At 46.8% G+C, this 19224-nt stretch overlaps 2 protein-coding genes across 3 annotated transcripts in view; one reads left to right on the top strand and one right to left on the bottom strand.

Annotated features, from left to right (window-relative positions):
• Positions 1–6051: 6051 nt before the first annotated feature.
• NRM (nurim) lies at positions 6052–12937 on the top strand. Its single transcript, XM_020812316.3, has 4 exons — positions 6052–6263; positions 8609–8811; positions 9847–10023; positions 10636–12937. Exons 1-4 carry the CDS (start codon positions 6131–6133, stop codon positions 10954–10956), a joined length of 834 nt encoding a protein of 277 aa, XP_020667975.3. The 5' UTR covers positions 6052–6130; the 3' UTR covers positions 10957–12937.
• A 4748-nt stretch (positions 12938–17685) lies between these two features.
• GNL1 (G protein nucleolar 1 (putative)) overlaps positions 17686–19224 on the bottom strand; it is a 35160-nt gene continuing 33621 nt past the window's right edge. The window contains exons 11-12 of one of the 2 annotated variants that reach the window (XM_020812311.3): positions 18738–18878; positions 17686–18107 (exon numbers count right to left, since the gene is read on the bottom strand). In XM_020812311.3, coding sequence (XP_020667970.1) covers positions 17809–18107; positions 18738–18878 — 440 coding nt within the window. In that variant the 3' untranslated portion in view covers positions 17686–17808. Of the gene's footprint in view, positions 18185–18737; positions 18879–19224 lie in introns of both variants that reach the window. The other variant, XM_020812312.3, reaches the window with a different exon arrangement.

A 19224-nucleotide genomic window follows, 5' to 3' on the forward strand; every position in this document is an offset into this window, starting at 1 on the left:
ATCCTTTCAATGGATGCCGCCAAGGGTGTCACAAGGATCGCCAGGAACCGTCCAGCTGTCCTGGAGGAGGTGGAGAAGCTCCTGGTGATCTGGATGGAGGAGAAGCAGCGTGGAGGGGACACGGTCACTGAGGCTGTGATCTGTGAAAAGGCCAGGTCCTTGTACGCCGACCTCATGGCAGAGCAGCCCGGAACATCAGCTGAGCCTGAGGAGTTCAAGGCCAGCAGAGGCTGGTTTGAACGATTCAAGGCAAGATCTGGCATCCACAGTGTGGTTAGACACGGAGAGGCAGCGAGCTCAGACACCACTGCTGCAGAGGACTTTGCTGTGGAGTTCCTCGAGGTCGTAACCACAGAGGGCTACCTTCCAGAGCAGGTTTTCAACTGTGATGAGACCGGCCTGTTCTGGAAGTGGATGCCCAAAAGGACCTTCCTCACCCAAGAGGAGAGCAAGCTGCCTGGCCACAAGCCGATGAAGGACCGCCTGACCCTCCTCTTCTGTGCCAACGCCAGCGGGGACCTGAAGATCAAGCCGTTGCTTGTCTACCACTCTGAAAATCCACGTGCTTTTAAGAAGCACAAGGTAGACAAAGCACGGCTGAAGGTGATGTGGCGTTCAAACTCCAAGGCTTGGGTGACACGGGTACTCTTTGTGGACTGGGTCAATCACGCTTTTGGCCCAGCTGTGAAGCGGTACCTGTTGGACTGTGACCTGCCTCTGAAGGCCCTGCTCCTAATGGACAACGCTCCTGCCCATCCTCCAGGCCTTGAGGATGACTTGTTGGAGGAGTTCTCCTTCATCCGGATCATGTTTCTCCCTCCAAACACCACCCCACTACTCCAGCCCATGGATCAGCAGGTGATCGCAAACTTCAAGAAGCGCTACACCATGGAGCTGTTCGGCGCTGTTTTGAGGTGACTGATACCACCAGCCTCACCCTCCGTGACTTCTGGCGTGATGAGTTTGACATCATCATCTGCCTGAAGATGATCACCAGGGCCTGGGACGGTATCACCCAGCGGAACCTGAACTCTGCGTGGCGCCCGCTCTGGCCAGGCTGTGTGGCTCCTGGTCCTTCAGCACCTGCACCTGAGTCCACAGTGATGCAGGACATTGTGGACTTAGGGAGGGACATGGGCCTCGATGTCACTGAGGACGACATTGCAGAGCTGGTTGAGGGTCATGACCAGGAGCTGACCACACAGGAGCTGGTGGATCTTCAGGCGGAGGCGAGGGAGGAGCACGAGGAAGAAGAGCAAGAGCATGCAGAGCTGTCGACCAGGGACCTTAAGAAGTTTTTGACCAGCTGGAATTATGTGCAGACTATAGCACAGCGGTATCACGAGGACACGAATCTGGCACAGAACTTATCGAATTCCTATGACGAAAGGATCGTGTCCCCTTTCCGAGGAATTCTGAAAAGGCGGCAAAGGCAGCTGACAATGGACAGGTTCCTCACCAAGAGACCAATGCAGGAGGAACCTGCTCCTTCCACCAGTGCTGCTGAGTTTGCTTCAACGTGGAGCATTTCTTCTTCCTCCCCCTCATCAACCCCCTAAAAGAGTGCTGCATTGATTTGGGGTGGTTAGGGTGGTTTAGATGATTCCACCTCAATTGTTGATATTAAAGTTGAAATGTTTACTGTAGTTTTTTGCTTCTTCACTGCAAGAAGGTTTTCTGTAGTGTACTGATGCACTTTCAAAAAAGTTTGTTGTGAAATGTTATGCTTCTTCACTGCAAGAAGGGTTTCTGTACTGATGCACTTTCAAAAAAGTTTGTTGTGAAATGTTATGCTTCTTCACTGCAAGAAGGGTTTCTGTACTGATGCACTTTCAAAAAAGTTTGTTGTGAAATGTTATGCTTCTTCACTGCAAGAAGGGTTTCTGTACTGATGCACTTTCAAAAAAGTTTGTTGTGAAATGTTATGCTTCTTCACTGCAAGAAGGGTTTCTGTAGTGTACAGTACTGATGCACTTTCAAAAAAGTTTGTTGTGAAATGTTATGCTTCTTCACTGCAAGAAGGGTTTCTGTAGTGTACAGTACTGATGCACTTTCAAAAAAGTTTGTTGTGAAATGTTATGCTTCTTCACTGCAAGAAGAGTTTCTCTGCTGAAAGAGTTATGCAGATGTTCAATCACCTCGATTTCTGAGTCTAAAAAGTTGTCTTATGCTATAAAGTTTATGATGTTTAATGTGCACTTAATAAACCCTTTGTTATCCTGATTTGACTTTGTTCTGAGTCTTTTTTTAATTTGTTATAAGTTCTAAATGCTTGGGGTGGTCAGTGCAGGTTGTAAAACCTGTGCAGACTTAAACTTGGCTTGGTTGTGACTCTTAGTTAATTTTGGTTGAATTTTTCCCTCCCCCATAGAAATCCATGGAGCCCAAATTTTGACAGCTCCATTGTTTCCTATTGGGGAGAAAAAAAATCACCCTAAATTAATTAAAAGTCAGATCAAAGCCAAATTAACTTTTGCACCCGTTTTAGAAGGTGCAGAAACTATTCCAAGCATTTAAACCCATTTTTGCCCCTTGTATGACACATTTAAAATTGCAAAAATTGACTTCGCAAAGCCCTTGAAATGTATTGAGTCAGCTTCAATACATTCCAATGGAGGATACATTGTTTCGCTTAGCGATGTTTCCTATGGGTTTTTTCGCGTAACGATGGCAATCCGTTCCAATTGGAACGGATTAACCGGTTTCCAATGCATTCCTATGGGAAATGGTGTTTCGCATAGCGATGGTTTCACATAGCGATGGTTTTTTTGGAACGAATTAACATCGCTATGCGAGGCACCACTGTATTCTATAATATCCATATATATGTACAAAGAGCTGAAACCTCCAGTAATGTCTGCAGCATGAGCTGTTTTGTGTGTGTATGTGGTTTTTTGTTTGTTTGTTTTTGATGGGTTGTTCTGGACGTACTTCAAGATGTGGGCTAAGTCACAACTGGCCAAAAAATGGTAGATTTCAAGGCCTGTGAATTTAACTTTTCCCATTTTCTGGAGGATCTGTGGCTGTTTTTATTATATTATTCATTTTGTCTAGAACATGTTGAATGTCCTTGTAATATAACTTGTGCCACTGAAACCCCATTTATTTACAGCATGAAAAATGTAGAACCTGGCATTTTTAGCAATTGTGTACCAGCTGTGAGGATACTTCATCTCGAGTAAGCCAGCTTTCCATACACCATTCAGATCTAAGGGTTGGGGTAGCATCGTTGTAAAGTTTGCACTTGTATTTTGGGGGAAGATGTCCTGACATGTGTTGCTGGGGAGCGTGATGTTAAAGCCACCATCACTCACATTCCTCTCTATTCTTCTGTACAGGATCACAAGATCCTGTATAGCTGTTGAACTTACTAGGCCAGCCCAACCACTTAACTAAGTGGATTTTTCTTGCGCCCCTACCTTTAGTGCCTATAATCTTTTCAATCCTGCACACCCTGTCTTCTCTGGCATTAATTCCTTGTACTTTTTCGGGATAGAAAGTCCCCACAATGGCATCCCCTTCATAATCTGTTAACAAGTATAGAAATCTCTTTGCTCTTTTGATAACCCGATCCACTATAAATATCTTGGTGGTGAAGTTCTGTTCATATCCCTTATCACACACACCCTTCATTTCAGAAACCCTCATGTGGTCTCCTTTTCTGAGCCTTGGAATCTCTTCTTTTGTTTTAGCATAGTTCCCTCATAGGAAGAAACCAAATTTGGTGGCGGATGACATTGGAAATTATAGGCCCGTCGCCAATGTTTCCTTCCTAAACAAAGTGGTGGAGAGGGTGGTGGCAGACCAGCTTCAAGTGCTTTTGGACAAAACCAATGCCCTGGACCCATTTCAGTCAGGCTTCAGGCCGCGCTATGGTACGGAAACAGCACTGGTCACACTGTGACCTGTTGAGGGAGGCCGATGGGGGCAATACGTCCTTGTTCGTCCTCCTTGACATCTCAGCCACCTTCGATACCGTTGACCACGGTATCCTCCTGGGGAGGCTCTCTGAGCTGGGAATTGGTGGCCTGGCGCTTGCCTGGCTCCGATCCTTCTTGGAGGACCGTCCCCAGAGAGTACAGCTTGGTGAGAATGTTTCGGCCCCATGGAGCCTCAATTGTGGGGTTCCGCAGGGGTTGATCATCTCTCCAACATCTACATGAGGCCCCTGGGTGGGGTCATCAGGGGGTGTGGCGCATCGTGTCATCAGTACACTGATGACACACAGCTCTACATTTCCTTTTCACCTACTTCAGTGGATGCCGTTCCGTCCCTCCAGCGCTGCGTGGAGACTGTACTGGAATGGATGCAGTTGAATGGGTTGAGGCTGAACCTGGACAAGATGGTTTGGGTGACTCCCTTTCTTTTGGGGGGTCGACCCTCACCGCAAAGAGCGAGGTTGGGGATACATCTGGACCTGGCGCTTACCATGGAAACCCAGGCAGCATCCGTGGTCTGTTCCGCCTATTTTCACCTATGGCGGATTGCCCAGCTGCGACCATATCTTGATGGGGGTGCCCTCACTACTCTTGTCCATGCACTCGTAATCTCAAATTTAGACCATTGTAACACACTCTACATGGGGCTGCCTTTGAGATTGATGCGGAAACTTCAAATGGTGCAAAATGCAGCAGCCAGGCTTCTTAGTGGGGTGAGGAAATATCAGCATATCTCCCCCACCCTGGCTGCTTTGCACTGGTTGCCCATTCGTTTCCGCATTGATTTCAAAGTATTATTGATTACATATAAAGCCCTAAATGGTTTGGGACCTCGATACCTGGCAGATCGCCTTCTCCCACCCAGGTCTACCCGAATCACTCAACAAAGCCAGCAGGGACGGCTGAGGGGCCTTACGCCGAGAGAGGCACGGAAGGAAAGAACAAGAAACCAGGCCTTCTCGGCAATGGCCCCTCGGCTGTGGAATACTCTCCCAATGGAAATCCATCTGGCTCCCTCGCTGGGCGTTTTTAAAAGCCATTCAAAAACTTGACTCTTTAGACAGGCCTTCCCCCCAGTCAATTAACTACAGTATTTGAAAGTGGCTGTGCCTTTCTTTGTGTGGCCTGTCCCTACCCCCACAGCTAAAGAAAACCTTGTTTCAGCAAGCAATGTGAGTGTGTATGAGAGAGCAGGGCGATCCCAGTCTTTCAGTCTCAAAAGCCAGGATGTAAAAATTCAGAACCTCACTACAAAGACAGGAAGAGGCCTAGCCTCACAAGAAGAACAGATCCTCTCTGTCAGATTTGTAACGTTAACTTCTGGACATTTTTTTTTTCTGGATCAAAAATGAAAGGAGTGTGCTTAGAGCCTGCCGACGTGGATTTCAACCTCAAAAGCTTGCTACAGTATTTTTTTTTTTAGTGGTCCAATAAAAGGTACCACCTACTCTCGCTTTTGTGCAATACTGTATTTGGGACTACAAGGGGTGGTTTCTTTTTTCATTCTGCCGGTGACATAACCCTCAAATGTTCTACCTAGCAACAACAGGAAGAAAGTGGAAGACATCAGAATGGAGAACCAATCAAGATATGCCAGGGGGTGCTAGAAAAAGAAGGAAAGATGCCCAGAGAGGACATATCTAAGGGCCTGGGTTTGGGTTTTCCAGGGAATTTTATAATACAGTCTTTATGCTTTTTAAATAAAGAAGGTAACGTTATGTTTCAAGTTAAAAGCTGCTTGGCTCTTATGATTTGGGCTTAAGGCAAACCCTGGGAAAAGAAAGGGCAGGTTAAATGTGAATACTGTACCTAGGTTGGGTTGATCACACTGCCCCATAGTAATCTTTCCCTGGGGAAAGCAGAAAAAATTTCCTTAACCTTCCCTGGGAATATTCTGGTATGACATCAAAGGCTCAGGCAGTTCCAAACTCCGAGGTCCACATTCTCTGACGTCACGGGGCTAGCTGGGAGTCCTAGAGCAGGGCGCTGTTGTTTGTAGTCTGTGTGACGTCATTCGAGTCTGGGAATTCGAGGAAAGCCCCGCGCGCGCCTTTCCTGGACCAGGAATACCCTCTCCTAGAGTTAGGCTTTTGTGACGTCACGTCTGGGCGTGGGGATTCCGGTGGGGGGGGAAAGCCCCTCCCCGAGCGGGGCGGCACCTCCAGGCCGCGGGAGAAGCGCTTGGCCCCGCCATGGCTGCTGGCCTGCAGTTTCTGCTGCTGGTCCCGGCCCTGGGCAGCTTCCTTTTCACCTTCGGGACCGGCGTGGAGTTGATCCGCTTCGTCTCCCTTCGGGCTGTCCTCGGGCCGCCCCAAGCCCGAGCAGGTGCGAGTCCTTGGGCGGGAGCCCACCAAAGAGGGGCCGGACGGGAGGGCGGGCTTGGGAAGGGAGATGGGATATTTTTGCGGGGTGTGTGTGTTTTTGCAGTGCTGTCTGTCCTCTTGAGACTTTTAACAGTAGTTATATATTTAGATTTCATTTTGCGTACATATTCTTAGGCTGCCCGGGCTTGAAGACGCCAAGGCACGTTGCGATCGCTCAACAGTGTTGTCTGAAACGGTTAAACTGTGAAAATAAAGGGAAAAGGGCGGGAGGAATAAAACTTGAATCCGAGAAAGAACAGAGCTTTGGAAACCTTGCTGGGTTTTTTTTGGGGGGGGGACACTCTCAATCCCAGAATCTTCCATCTGGCCGCGGCAGCGCTAGTCCGAAGAAGTAACGTTTGCAAACTCTTGGGGGGGGGGGAAATATTATTTCCATGTTGTAACACGTTGTGTTCTTTCCAGGGCAGTCCTTCGCCTGCAAGTTGGCTCCTCGCCTTGAGGGCTTTGCAAACGGGACAAGCGGGCGGGAAGAAAGAATTAAAGATAAATCCATTTGCCCCCTAAAACCTGGTGATGGTGGTGGTGCGGTGGTTCAAGGCGCCAGATCAGCAGTGTCAATGGAGGGAGACGGGGGGGGGGGAATCTTGTGATTCAGGTGGCGAGCAACGGTTCCCCCCCCAGTTTGCTGGCAGGCACGTGCCTGTTAGCCATCTCCCCATTTTTGCATGACTTTTGCATCAGACTTCTCTCCTTGGCATCAATCTTCTCTCCTTGGCTCCCAAAAATGGCCGCACTTATTACCACCACCAAATGTCTCAAAAACCTGTTGTTGTCTGTGGCTCTTAGGCTTTAGTATATGCCTCTCCTGTCAAAATTGGCTGTTGTTGCAGCTGGGCGGTTGTTGGGTCTTTCCAACACAGTGGCAGTTGAGGTTAATAAATCCCCCATCATGCAGTGGCACAGCAGCCATGCCAGGGTGACCAGCCTTATTTTGAGGCCTCAGCCTGCCCCTTCAGGCTATTTCTTGCCCTGAAGGCCTGTGCGAAGTATTAATCCAGCTAAACCGAATTTGACCCAACTCTGGGAGGCTGTGGAAGACAGGAGGGCCTGGCGTGCTCTGGTCCATGGGGTCACGAAGAGTCGGACATGACTAAACAACAACAACAAACTGACAATGATCCGTTCGGTCAAAGAATACGGACTGCTGGTGTTCTTGGTTCCCTTGCAATCTGAACTGCTCACAAATGTTTTGTACTCCAGCGCCGGTGTTGGTGTGCCAGTGTTGCCGTGTCAGAGTTTCACCGCACAAACACTGCCCAATACATAGCTGTAGTTACAGTCGTTCAATGAGGCTTGTGAGGAGATGGGTTTTGTAGTACTTGCTTTTCAGAGTTTCACAGGTGTCATGGCGTGGCCTGAGAAGCAGCTGTTTGTTTTGTCCTGCCAGAAGAACTATTTCAAAGTTGCAGACCAGGAGTAATAAACACTGGATACCATCAAGATGTAGAAACTTTAATTTAAGTACAGTAATAGAAAGGGGGGGCTACATGTATGTGAGCGAGGGGGGGGAAGGGAGAGAAGGGAGTGATTTTATAGCCTTTGTTGATTGATTAGGAGGCTTAGCAATGGTAATATAGAATAGCATGGTGAATTCTCTAGTTAGCTTGATTTTTATTGTTTTATTGGGCAATTCCTTTCAGAAGCTCATCTAAACCTTAGAGGCTTGGCACTTTAACAGTACGATGTGGCTCTCTCATCCTTGGAGGAACAAGAGTTTGGGCGTCTAAAGAAAGTCCCTTAGCCACAGGGCTCAGTTGGCTATTTTTGTTCTTTGGGTGGCCTACCTAGTCAGTCTGGTATACAAAGCTTAAAGGACACAGCCAATAGTATTTTATCCCAGATTAATGGAATAAGTGGAAATCTAAGGTTAGAAGCTTGCCCGTAGTTGCCCAGTCACTTCCTGGGGACTGGGAATGCATTAGGACAAAGAAAGGCCCTCCCTGGTATCCCCATCAACCATACCTTTGGCGGCAATGAGACCAAGAGGAGGGCCTTTCTGTCTCTGAAGAAAGCAATAGAATGGGAAAGGGGGCGAGGGAAGCGTCATGATTTTGGTAGCATGGGTGGTAATCGTTATTTTATATTCTGCACAAGTAAGGATACACTGAGAGCAGCAGAAAGCAGATGCAACAGTTCATGTGGCCCATAGACTGCAGTTCGCTGACCGTTGTATTAAGATAACAGAGAGCTAATGTCTCTTTCTTTAGGCTCAAAAGTGCACTTGACAACTGTTACATTCAATAAGATGCAGCTGATCTCTTATCCCAGCCTCCTCTCTTTTTGCAGATGCTGCCTCTCATCCTCAATGGGGAGCTTCCCTGACGGATCCCAAGGTTCTCCGTCCCCTGATGGTGGATATGGGCTTGATCGTTCTCTTCATCCTTCAGCACAGCCTTATGGCCACTGAGAGCGTCAAACGATGGACCGGTGGCTGCTTTGGGGTCCTGCAGAGATCTTTCTATGTCTTTTGCACAGCACTGGCCATTCAGGTAGGCACCTCCCTTTGGGAGAACAAAGGAAGAGACTCTGAAGGCCAGAAGTCAGGACAGAAATGTTGCTCCATCCATAAAGTAGCACAGAAGCGTATGAAACAGATAAATTGAGTTTTAAGTGCAGATAAATTGAGTTTTAAGTGCAGAATACATTCTCCTGACACAGTGCTGTTTTGATTTGGTCAGCTGTGACTTCTCCAAGATACCCAGTGTGCTAATCAAGACACAGAAGATCTGGATTCAGATTCCAACTAACATAGAGTTGGGAAGGAACCACTAATCACTACCATGGTTAGTGAGTCAGAACTGATAAAACTACTCCTTAAATATCTTACTTACCTTAAAAGCCCTGTTACGGTCACTGTATGTCAGTACATAAAACACAAGCAGGTTCAAAGCCGTCGTAGGATTGCCCAAACCAGCTCTGCAGTTCCAGCTTCGTCTTTTCTCCTTGCTACAGGTCTGTCCTGGGAATGGGTCTTCCAAGCTACACTTGTGAGTTTAATCAGCTCAGGATAGCCTTTGGTATACTGAAGGGAAAATTACCTTGGAGAAATATATACAGTGGTGCCTCGCAAGACAATTTTAATTTGTTCTGCGAAAATCATCGTCTTGCGAAAAAATCGTCTTGTGAGGTTCCCTATGGGAACCTCGCAAGACGAATGAAATTTATTCGTCTTGCGAGGCATCGGTATTGGGGGGGAAGTCTTGCGAAGCACGGCCATAGAAAAAAACTGTCTTGTGAGGCACCATAGGAATTACAAAAACCAATCGTCTTGCAGTTTTTTTGTCCCCCGAGGCAATCGTCTTGCAAGGCACCACTGGATATTTGTGAGCGGTTATGAGGGTAGAGCCTTACCTTTTAAAAATTCCGCGTGTGATTTGGCTAATGTCTCCAGATTCTGCATGGCACAGATCTCACAAAATCCATGATATGATTGCAAGTCATGGAGTCCCCTGATCCCCAGCTGCTGTTAGGTGTGCAAGCAAATAGGCGTAACTCGTGCACGTGTTTTTTTTCCTCCCCTATAGCTACTGCTGAGGTACTGGCAGCCAGTACGGGATGGTCCAATGCTCTGGAATACAAGCACTGAGCCTTGGGTTACCTGGGTGCCCCTCATCTGTTTCATCCTCCACTTCATTGCCTGGCTGGTCATCTTTAGCATCATCCTCATCTTCGACTATGCAGAGCTGATGGGGGTCAAACAGGTACCAAGTAGTTTCCCCCTTCCCTGCCATCTAGAGAGATTGCAGTTCCCAAATCATTCACACTCCAGTGACATACCTGATGAAGAGAAAATGAGCGGAGCCATGTTTGGGGAGGGGGGGAACAGGACTATTACTTTTGCAGGAAAACTGGTTGAGTCATATGGCTCTAGAAGCTGTGATTTGTGTTAATCATGATTTGTTTCTCTTACTTCTGGTTTGTTTCTCTTCTGCCTCTCTTGGCAGCTGCTTTCCCCCTGTAGATAGCTGAGAAAAACAAGATAGTGGTTACAGGTCCAGGTGTCACTACAAGCCATGTTATAACTATGCGAGTTAGACAACGAGTTTTGAGTTCAGGTACTGATAAGTGACTGGTTAACAAATGGTGGCTTGTCAGCAGAGGCAGGTTTGCACATCACAAGCCAGGTTTGATTCATTCTTTGTTATTATGATTAAAATAGAGATGTGACACCTCCTCACCACTTTCTCACTGTTAACAGCCCCGTGGGGTAGGCCAGGCTGCAAGAAAGTGACCGCCACAGTGTGATCTACCCCTGCAAACCCTCTCCTCACAATGCTGGTGTTTCTTCTCTTATATCTGTTCTTGTTTCCCAGGTTTATTACCACTGCCTCGGCATGGGAGACCCCTTGGCGGTGAAGTCCTCGCAGGTCGTCCGCCTCTTCTCCCACCTGCGCCACCCTGTGTATCTGGAGTTTCTCCTCATCCTCTGGGCTGTTCCGTGCCTCTCCCTGGACCGCCTGCTGCTCGCCGTGCTCTTCACGGCCTACTTGACTTGTGCCCACAGCCTCGACCAGCAAGACTACCTCTACCTCCGAGCCCAGCTGGACAAGAAATTCCAAGTTTTCTCTCGGGAAGAGGCAGCCTATGGTGACCTGTTGGCTCAAAACGGGCCCTCAGCCTACAAGGCGAACTGAGTGAGGAGATCATCTCAAGTCTGGCTCCTCAGGACCAGACAGGCTGAGTTCCTCCCATGCTGAACACTGATGGATGCGCTGTGTCTTAACATCTTTTGCTTTAATGCACTCAGGGTTTAGTGGCCTACCGAAACAACCCAGGATCCCTCGCTTCCAGCATTCCCACTCTTTGTTGACTCCCTCAGAATAGGTGTGTGGAGCTTCTAGATCTTAATTCCCAGGTTAAACCATCCTGTTGGGTTGGATTCAAACCAGTCCAACAGATTTGAATCCTGTGAGGAGAAGTGGAAACTCAGGACACCAGAGTTTTGTAATGAGTTAAAGGTAAATATTGGGGACTCCCCCCCCTCCAGATTTTGACAAATTCTTTAAGGAAGAGCAGCAAGAGTCCCTGGTAGTTGGAATCCAAGTGATCATCCCCACCCTCACCTTCAGAAGGCCTTTCTGTGTCTTTTTAATAGCCACAAGGCAGGCGGGCAGTCCAACAGGCAGTGTTTTTGCAGGGGAAGGCAGAACAGCCTTGCTGGTGTAAGAAAGAGGTGAAGCTGCACTTCTTAGTACTGTAATATACTTTGGCCACAGAGAACATGGCTTTGTCTTTTATCTTTTTTCCCCTTTCAGCAGCATCTTTTCATGTTTTAATAAACTTTTATCAACATTTTTACTGCAAAGATTTTGCCAACATGTATTTTTTTTAAGCAAAGGCTTTTTGTTTCACTAACAAGCATGCTAGAGATCATGTGCAATGTGTTAGGAAAATTAGAAAAAAAAATTCTATAGATCTGTTGCCTCTGGAACAGTGGCTCCAAGGCATTCTATGCAGCAATTATGCAGAATTAATCACTTATTCTCTTGCTTGTTCTTCCATCCAAGAGTCACTTAATGATTAAGCCATTCTCCTTTCACTAAGAGGCAGAGGCCTGTCTGGGTCAAGAAAGAAAATGCATTAGAAACAATTCATGCCAAAATGCTAGCCATCCAGTACGTCCATGGCCCTTTTAAAAACTAGTACAGTATAGGGAAGGGGAAAGTGTAACCCTCCAGATGTGGTTGGCCAACCCTCAGCATGGTCCAAACAGGACAGATGTGAGTTCAGCATCATCTAGGACAGATGTGAGTTCAGCCAAACATATCCCACTGCCTTAATATTAGACTTGATGGGACTATTCTCGTCTGCTGAAAAAGGGAGGGAGATTGTGTTGGTTTACATGCGACTTGCTAAATAATTTTTTAAAAGCATATTTTTTTTAAAAAAAATCTTGACTAGGTTTAATTAATGATTATGTGCCATGTTGTAAATTAGGGTTCCTACATTTTATTCTCTGAGACTGGGAGTATAAATCTTGATACCCTGGAAACATTTTCTCCTTTAAGACAAGGATAGGGATGCTGTGGTCCTCCAGATGTTCTTGGGCACCATTTCTCATCATGCCCCGATTAATGTCCACGTTGGCAATTGTTCATGGGAGTTGTAGTACAAAAACATTTGGTCGGACAACAGCTTCTGACAGCTTCTTGTCGTGGGGCTCATAAACAGTTACTGTGTATTGGGAAAGAAAGTATATACCCCAACTTAGAGTTAGAAAGAAGATGGGAATTCATCATGTTTAGATTTATATAACTAAAAATAAATGCAGGAGTGCACTAATAAGTCCAGATCCTCAAACAAGCCTTGTTTCTTACTTAGATGGGAAAGATCTCTCCAAATCTGGATCCAAAATCCTCAGTAGGACAGGATGCTAAGGATTACAGGTTTTGCTGGGCTGTATCCGATCCAGAAAGATTTTAGCCTTAATTTATAATCTAATGCCTTGCACATTTACGAATATTTCACTTTAAATGCAGCCATGCTTTTATTGAAAAAAATATATATTTTAAAAAATCTGTATGCCAATGCTAACAAAGCTCTTTTATTTAGCAAAATGGAAATTGCCACTGTGAGAAAATAATGTTTGGTAAAGTAACTTTTTAAAAATCTCAATGTTTCTCTTCTGATTGCTTTTGCTCTCTACTAGAAGTTAGATTCAAATCAGGAATGTAGGACCTGCGAATCTCCAGATGTCACTGGCTGCATCCTAGTCAGCAGGGCCAGTTATCAGGGATGATGGGGGTTGTAGTCCAGCAACCTGGCAGGGGGCACAGCTTCACCCCAGATTGTTCTAAATCTTTGGGGCTTTGTTCTCATTTCCCAAAACAAGGGGTGGTAACTGCTCCTAGAAGCCAAATCTGTGTTTCTCCTGACACCTTCCGAATCATTTGCCTCAAAAACAAATGTGAAGAAACCAAGCTCTTCTGTTTGATTTAGTAAGATGTGCCTCAGGCATTCCTGAACAGATGCAACCCATTTACTGTGAAGGCTTGGGCACCTAGAAAGCACTGACTCTGTCCTGGAACTTAATTTCTTGTTCCTTGTGCTCAAGGAGGGCAGGGCTTATCATGTTTTGGTTCCTATCCTGAAATTACTCTCTAGGCCAGCGGTCCCCAACCTTTTTGGGACCGCGGACCAGCTGGGGGGAGTCAGCTCCATGCATGGGTGGGGAGATGTCACACTCATACGATGGGTGTCGCGCTTGCCCACGTGTGACACCCCTGCATGAGTGCGACACCCCCGTGTGAGTGTAATACACCCACCACGGGTGTGACACGCCCACCGCACAGGCGTGCAGAGATCCATATCCGCGGCCCAGTTCTGGAAAGTCCACGGACCGGCACTGGGCCACAGACCGGGGGTTGACAACCCCTGTTCTAGGCTGGTGCTTCTCAATCTTTGTCCCAGTAGATTATTTTGGACTTCGATTCCCAGAAGCCCTGGGCAGTATTCTGGGATTATTGGGAGTTGAACTCCAAATCATCTGAAAAGCTAAAGATTTTGAACTACTGCTCTAGAAAGAGGATGATTCCTTTGGCACCTGGAAGTAGCTGGTGGCAAATCACGCAAGTTATCTTTCTCTTTTCACTGTGACCAGGGGATAACTAAGTCACATCAGGATTGCAACAGAAGGAGGGGTAACTTCATTCCTTTTATGGTGCAACTGTTTTCATCTCCTAAAAGTGAAACTTTTAGAGGTATATTACCACACATTAAGAAGTTTCCACAGGCATTATTGTGTCCTGAGAGAGAGAATGCCTAAGGAGATATCTTAACTTGGGGCAACTCACCCGTACCAATTACACCTTTTGTGTAACTTGCAACAGGATTTGTAATCATTGCAATCATTGGCCAAAATCCTGTTAGTATAAAAATAATGACCGGACAGGAGTAGCAGAAACTGGGGATATCATTAGCTTTGATGGTAAAATGTAATTTAAATTAATTAAAAAATACCCTGTTCTCCCATTTTAGGTTCTGAGGCTCCCTTTTACCCCAAGGCTGGTGATGCAGTGGTGATTTTTGGCAATTAAAAGGTCTCTCCCCACCCCTCACCCCCCATCCCAAGGAAGCCTTGGAACCTAAAATGAGGAGATAGGAAACTTTTAATCAAGCAGTCTCTACATTTAAACATTTAGGAAAATAGAGCAAGGGTGGAGAAGGCAGAATTATGTGTTCTTAGTATGAAGGAGTGAAACAAGTTAATAGAATACAATCGGAAGAACTGAGTCAGAAGGGACAGATAAAGCTGAGTCTAACCCACTGCTCCAGGCAGGAATCCAAATCAAAGCAGATCTGATTGACAGCTGTCCAATTTCATCTTGAATGCCTCCAGTGTTGGAGTGCTCACCACCTCCCAAGGTAATTGGTTCCATTGTTATACTGCTCTAACAGTTAATAAGTTTTTTTCCTGATATTCAGGCTAAATCTTATGTGATAAAATAATCCTTCACCTGGACGCAGATTTTAGCTGTGTTGAGATAACGTATTTTCAGAAAATTAGGTGAGTTTGGGGGTTTCGGCTGGCATTACGTCAGGTCTCCACCTAGTAACTTCTAAATATACCATAGATGGATATCTGGCCTCTGCAGAAGTTGTAATAATGGACTGGTGCTGTAGGCTGACAGTAACAGGCATCTGGAGAGGGTTTCCATCCAAACATGGGGACCACTGCTGATTTCCAGAACCTTGGTCTTCTTCCTCTATGCTTCTGTTTGTAATTTGTCCCCTGTGAACCTATGAGCCCTGACAAGATGATGCACCACCATCACTGTTTGCATTGTCCTGTCCATGTGGGCAGAGGTGCAGACTGGACCCAGCTGAAGAGGACATGCTGACGGAAGTAGAGAGGAGTACTTCTGGAGCCATCTCCTAACTCCTGGAGCTAAAACTCATTGTAGCCATTGAGTGTGCTTGATTTTGCACACCACACTGCCAAGACTGGGCAATGTCCTTGTTCCCCTCCTCTTTGGTATCTATGGACGATAATTCCCATCCATCTTGGGCACCATAGCTAATGGTGAGGGGAGATAAAAGTTGCAATTCAACAATGCCAAACAGCCACCCTCAGCATTAAAAACCCTTTACAAGCAAACTGTTCAAGCCCTGGTGCGAGTCCAGTCTGCCCAGCCCTACCCTCTGGCAGAATTTAGTGCGTGCCCCCCCACAAAATTAACAGGCCCCACCCACCCAAGAATGGAAAAACAGAGTCTCTACCCATCTCTTTTTTTAAAAAGGCAATAGACATTTCTTCTTGCCAGTCTTATCCATCAGGAGAGTCTCTACAAAACTATCCAAGTAAAGATGTTAATGATATTTCTGCATTTAGGAGTCTGGAAAAATTACCTTGCTCAGGTACAACTCCCAGAATTCCCCACATATACACCCAGCATCAGCCACACACTCTAGAGCAGTGGTTCCCAACTTTGAGTCCCTGAATGTTCTCGGACTAAAATTCCCAGAAGCCTTCACTGCTAGCTGTGTTGGCCAGGATTTCTGGAGCTGTAGTCCAAGAATATCTGGGGTTCCAAAGCTGGGAACTACTAGAGTTCAATAAAAATAGACTTCCCAAGCTCTGACTACACCTATGTACACCTGCAAGAGCCTTTCATACAGATGCTTATGCAACTGGTTGACCTGAGGTGGTTCTCTTGGATCTGAGATGCATGCTCATGGCGCCCCCAAGAACACACAAAGCTCCCTTATGTAAAACCAGAACATTGCCTGTTCAGCTCTCCAAACTTTTGGGAGTTGCAAACCCTGGAGGTTCTGCTAAAATGCGTAGGGAACTTTGGGCCCTCTTGTTGGTGGTGAACTCCTACTTCCATCATGTTGCACAAGGCTAACTGGCACTAATGGGAAGGGCCAGAAATGTGATGGTTGTTGCGGGTGTTTCGGGCTCTTTGGCCGTGTTCTGAAGGTTGTTCTTCCTGACGTTTCGCCAGTCTCTGTGGCCATGGGCATCTTCAGAGGACATGGCAGAGGCATCCTGTGCCGGCCGGCCACAGAGACTGATGAAACGTCAGGAAGAACAACCTTCAGAACATGGCCAAAGAACCCGAAAAACTCACAGTAACCATCAGATCCCGGCCGTGAAAGCCTTCAAGAATACATTGGCCAGAAATTTCCTCACCGTGTGTTAAATCCATAAGAAATTCTGCCTTAAGGCTAAAATATGCAACTGAGAGATGTTTCCTGAAAGTTTAAAACCTAGACAGCAATGCTCTTTGTTTCAAAGAGTCAGTTTTTACAATCTGTTCACAGTCACTAAGAAAATCCTGTTCAAGATTATAATTAGCCAGTAAGTGGTGAGAGAGCAATCAAGGGCCTTATGTAATGACCACAATGGGTTCATCTTGGGCAGTGGTTCCCAAATTTGGGCTACTCGGGCATTCGGGCACTCAGCCACCTAGAGTGGTCCTCACTGACCAGATAGGTGGGGTATAAATTAAATTAAATTTATTATTATTATTATTATTATTATTATTATTATTATTATTATTATTATTATTATTATTATTATTATTATTATTATTATTATTATTATTATTATTGGACTGGAATTCCCAGAACGCTTCGCCACTAGCTTTGCTGCCCGGGGTTTCTGGGAGTTGCAGTCCAAAAACACCTGGGCTACCCAAAGTTGGGAAGCCCTGAGGTAGAAGAAAAAGATATGCCCGTTGTTGCTCTTTTTGCATTATTGTGCTGAGCAGGAACCACCCGTATTTGGTATCTTGTGCTGTGAGTTCTGTTGCTTGCGCTGCGAGGTGCTACTTCCATCCTTGCCCAAATTTATACACCTGATAAAAGGTATCTCCCAGGTTGCTGGGGTCTTCTTTGCTGGAGGTATTCAAGCACAGCCCAGATAGTTGTCTTTTTAAGAGCTACTGCAGCTGCATTCTGCATGGCACAGCCGACATCATGGAGGGATGTGTGTGCTGGAACAGAACGAGTGTCAGATCACTTCCAACTTCATGATTCTAAGCTGAGATTAGAAAAGTGACTGTCTTGGACTAACTTTCCCTGAACCCCCCCCCCCAGCCAGCCTGACCGCAGCAATTTTCAAACTTCCAGTCCCAGTTCCAAGGCATTATCTCCCTATGTTCTTGGCTAGACCACAAAACTGACAGATAGGTAGGTATTACAAAGGCTGCAGCCCAAAATATCTAAAAAAAACCCATTTCCTTCCCTTGGCACACTGGACAGCTCAAATGCTGGGGTCAAAACACAGAGGTGGCCAAAGAGTTTCCCGTCCTAGATGTGTGGCTACTGTTAATGGATAGCATGCTGAGGCAGAGGGGTCAATTTTGTGTTCTGTTCTCGTGCATCTCACATCCTCCCTACAGTGACGAAAACAGGCCGAGAAATAAACATTACCTTTATTGATATACAGAAGCTCTGGAGCCTGGGGATTTCACATGAGCTCGGGGTGGGGACGGGACAGGGCAGAACCACCCTCTCAGTCTATCCAGCAGCAGAAGCTGCTAACATTCATCCTCTCCAAGCAAAGCGAACAAGTTCCGTCCTGCCAGCGGCTTCCCCTTCCTGGAAGGGGCAGGCTGGCTGGGCCCCACTTTGGGGGCAGAGAGCGGGTCCTCTTCCTCCTCGCCTTCTTCGTCCGCATCCCGATCTTTCTCTTCATCCTCCTCCTCCCCCGAGCTGGAGATCTCGTCGTCTTCGTCGTCTTCTGCCTCGTCTTCCTCGCCGGAGCTATGCTTGTTACGCTGGTGAGCCTCTTGCAATGCGGCAATCTCAGCAGCCTCCGGGTGATGCTCCCACATGGCTGCAGGGAAGGAGACGGGGCTGTCAATACCACTGCATTGCTCGGGGGGGGGGGTGGAGTAGGGGGTCAGTTCTAACCTAGGTGGGAGATGCCAGTGGGAATGCAAGTGAAAAAACAGTACCAGCCCTAGATTTCAGAATCCGTTCTCCTGTCCAACAGGGGAGGGGGCGAACTCCGAGAAGCTACTTCCTCTAATTCCCTAGCTGGCTGGTGAATTGTAAGAACCATAGTCCAATTAAGAAACTTTCCTCTGACTCCCAACACTGACAGCTCATCCTTTGAACGCAACAACTTTGCTGGGGAATAATGAAAAATGGAACCCAGCACATCTGGAAACAGACATTCTGGGGAATGCTGAAGTAAGCCCTTTCCTTACACTTCCATCGACTCAGAACTGAAATGGAGGTGTGACACCCAATAGGATTTCTCTTTTACTGATCTAGCCACGTGAACAAGATCACGCAGAAGGCAGTGTAATTTGGGCTTTTAACAGTGAAAACCTGTTCTCTGAATATGAGCCAGGTATTTCCTATTAAGACCGGCCCTTCTCCACAGCTCCACTTGATAACCTCCCTTTTCCACAACTCCCCACTCTGGGAATGCTGGGGGAATGTGACACGGTCTGGGTACCTTTGTTTGCAGTGTAGCCCGGTGGGCGCAGGCAGGCACAGAGGCGCCCGTCCACGGCTAGGCGGAGGAGGCTGTTTGCGGCTCGGTAGACATCGTTGCGGGCTCCCCTGCTCGTTTTGTAACCTCGTTTCTCAGCCCAGGCTAAGGGGAAGCGGAAAGAGTGTCCAAGTTAGACTTGTCAGAGGGTGGGAAAGGACCTTGGAGGTCTTCTAGTCCAACCCCCTGCTGAAGGCAGAAGATCTCATACCATCCCAGAGAGATGGCTGTCCGATCTTTTCTTGGAAGACCTCCAGCGATAGGGCACCCACAACGTCAGGAGGCAAGCTGTTCCACTACTTAATGGTTCTCATCGTCAGGAAATTCCTCCTGATTTCCAGATCAAGCAATATTAGCTCCTTTTCATGATGACAGAACTTCAGCAAAAGCATGAAAAGTGATTCATCCTTTCCACCCCAGGTTTTCTGCTAAATTTGAGTATGGCACCTTT

The sequence above is a fragment of the Pogona vitticeps genome, chromosome 2, assembly GCF_051106095.1.
Source record: "Pogona vitticeps strain Pit_001003342236 chromosome 2, PviZW2.1, whole genome shotgun sequence".
NCBI lineage: Eukaryota > Metazoa > Chordata > Lepidosauria > Squamata > Agamidae > Pogona > Pogona vitticeps.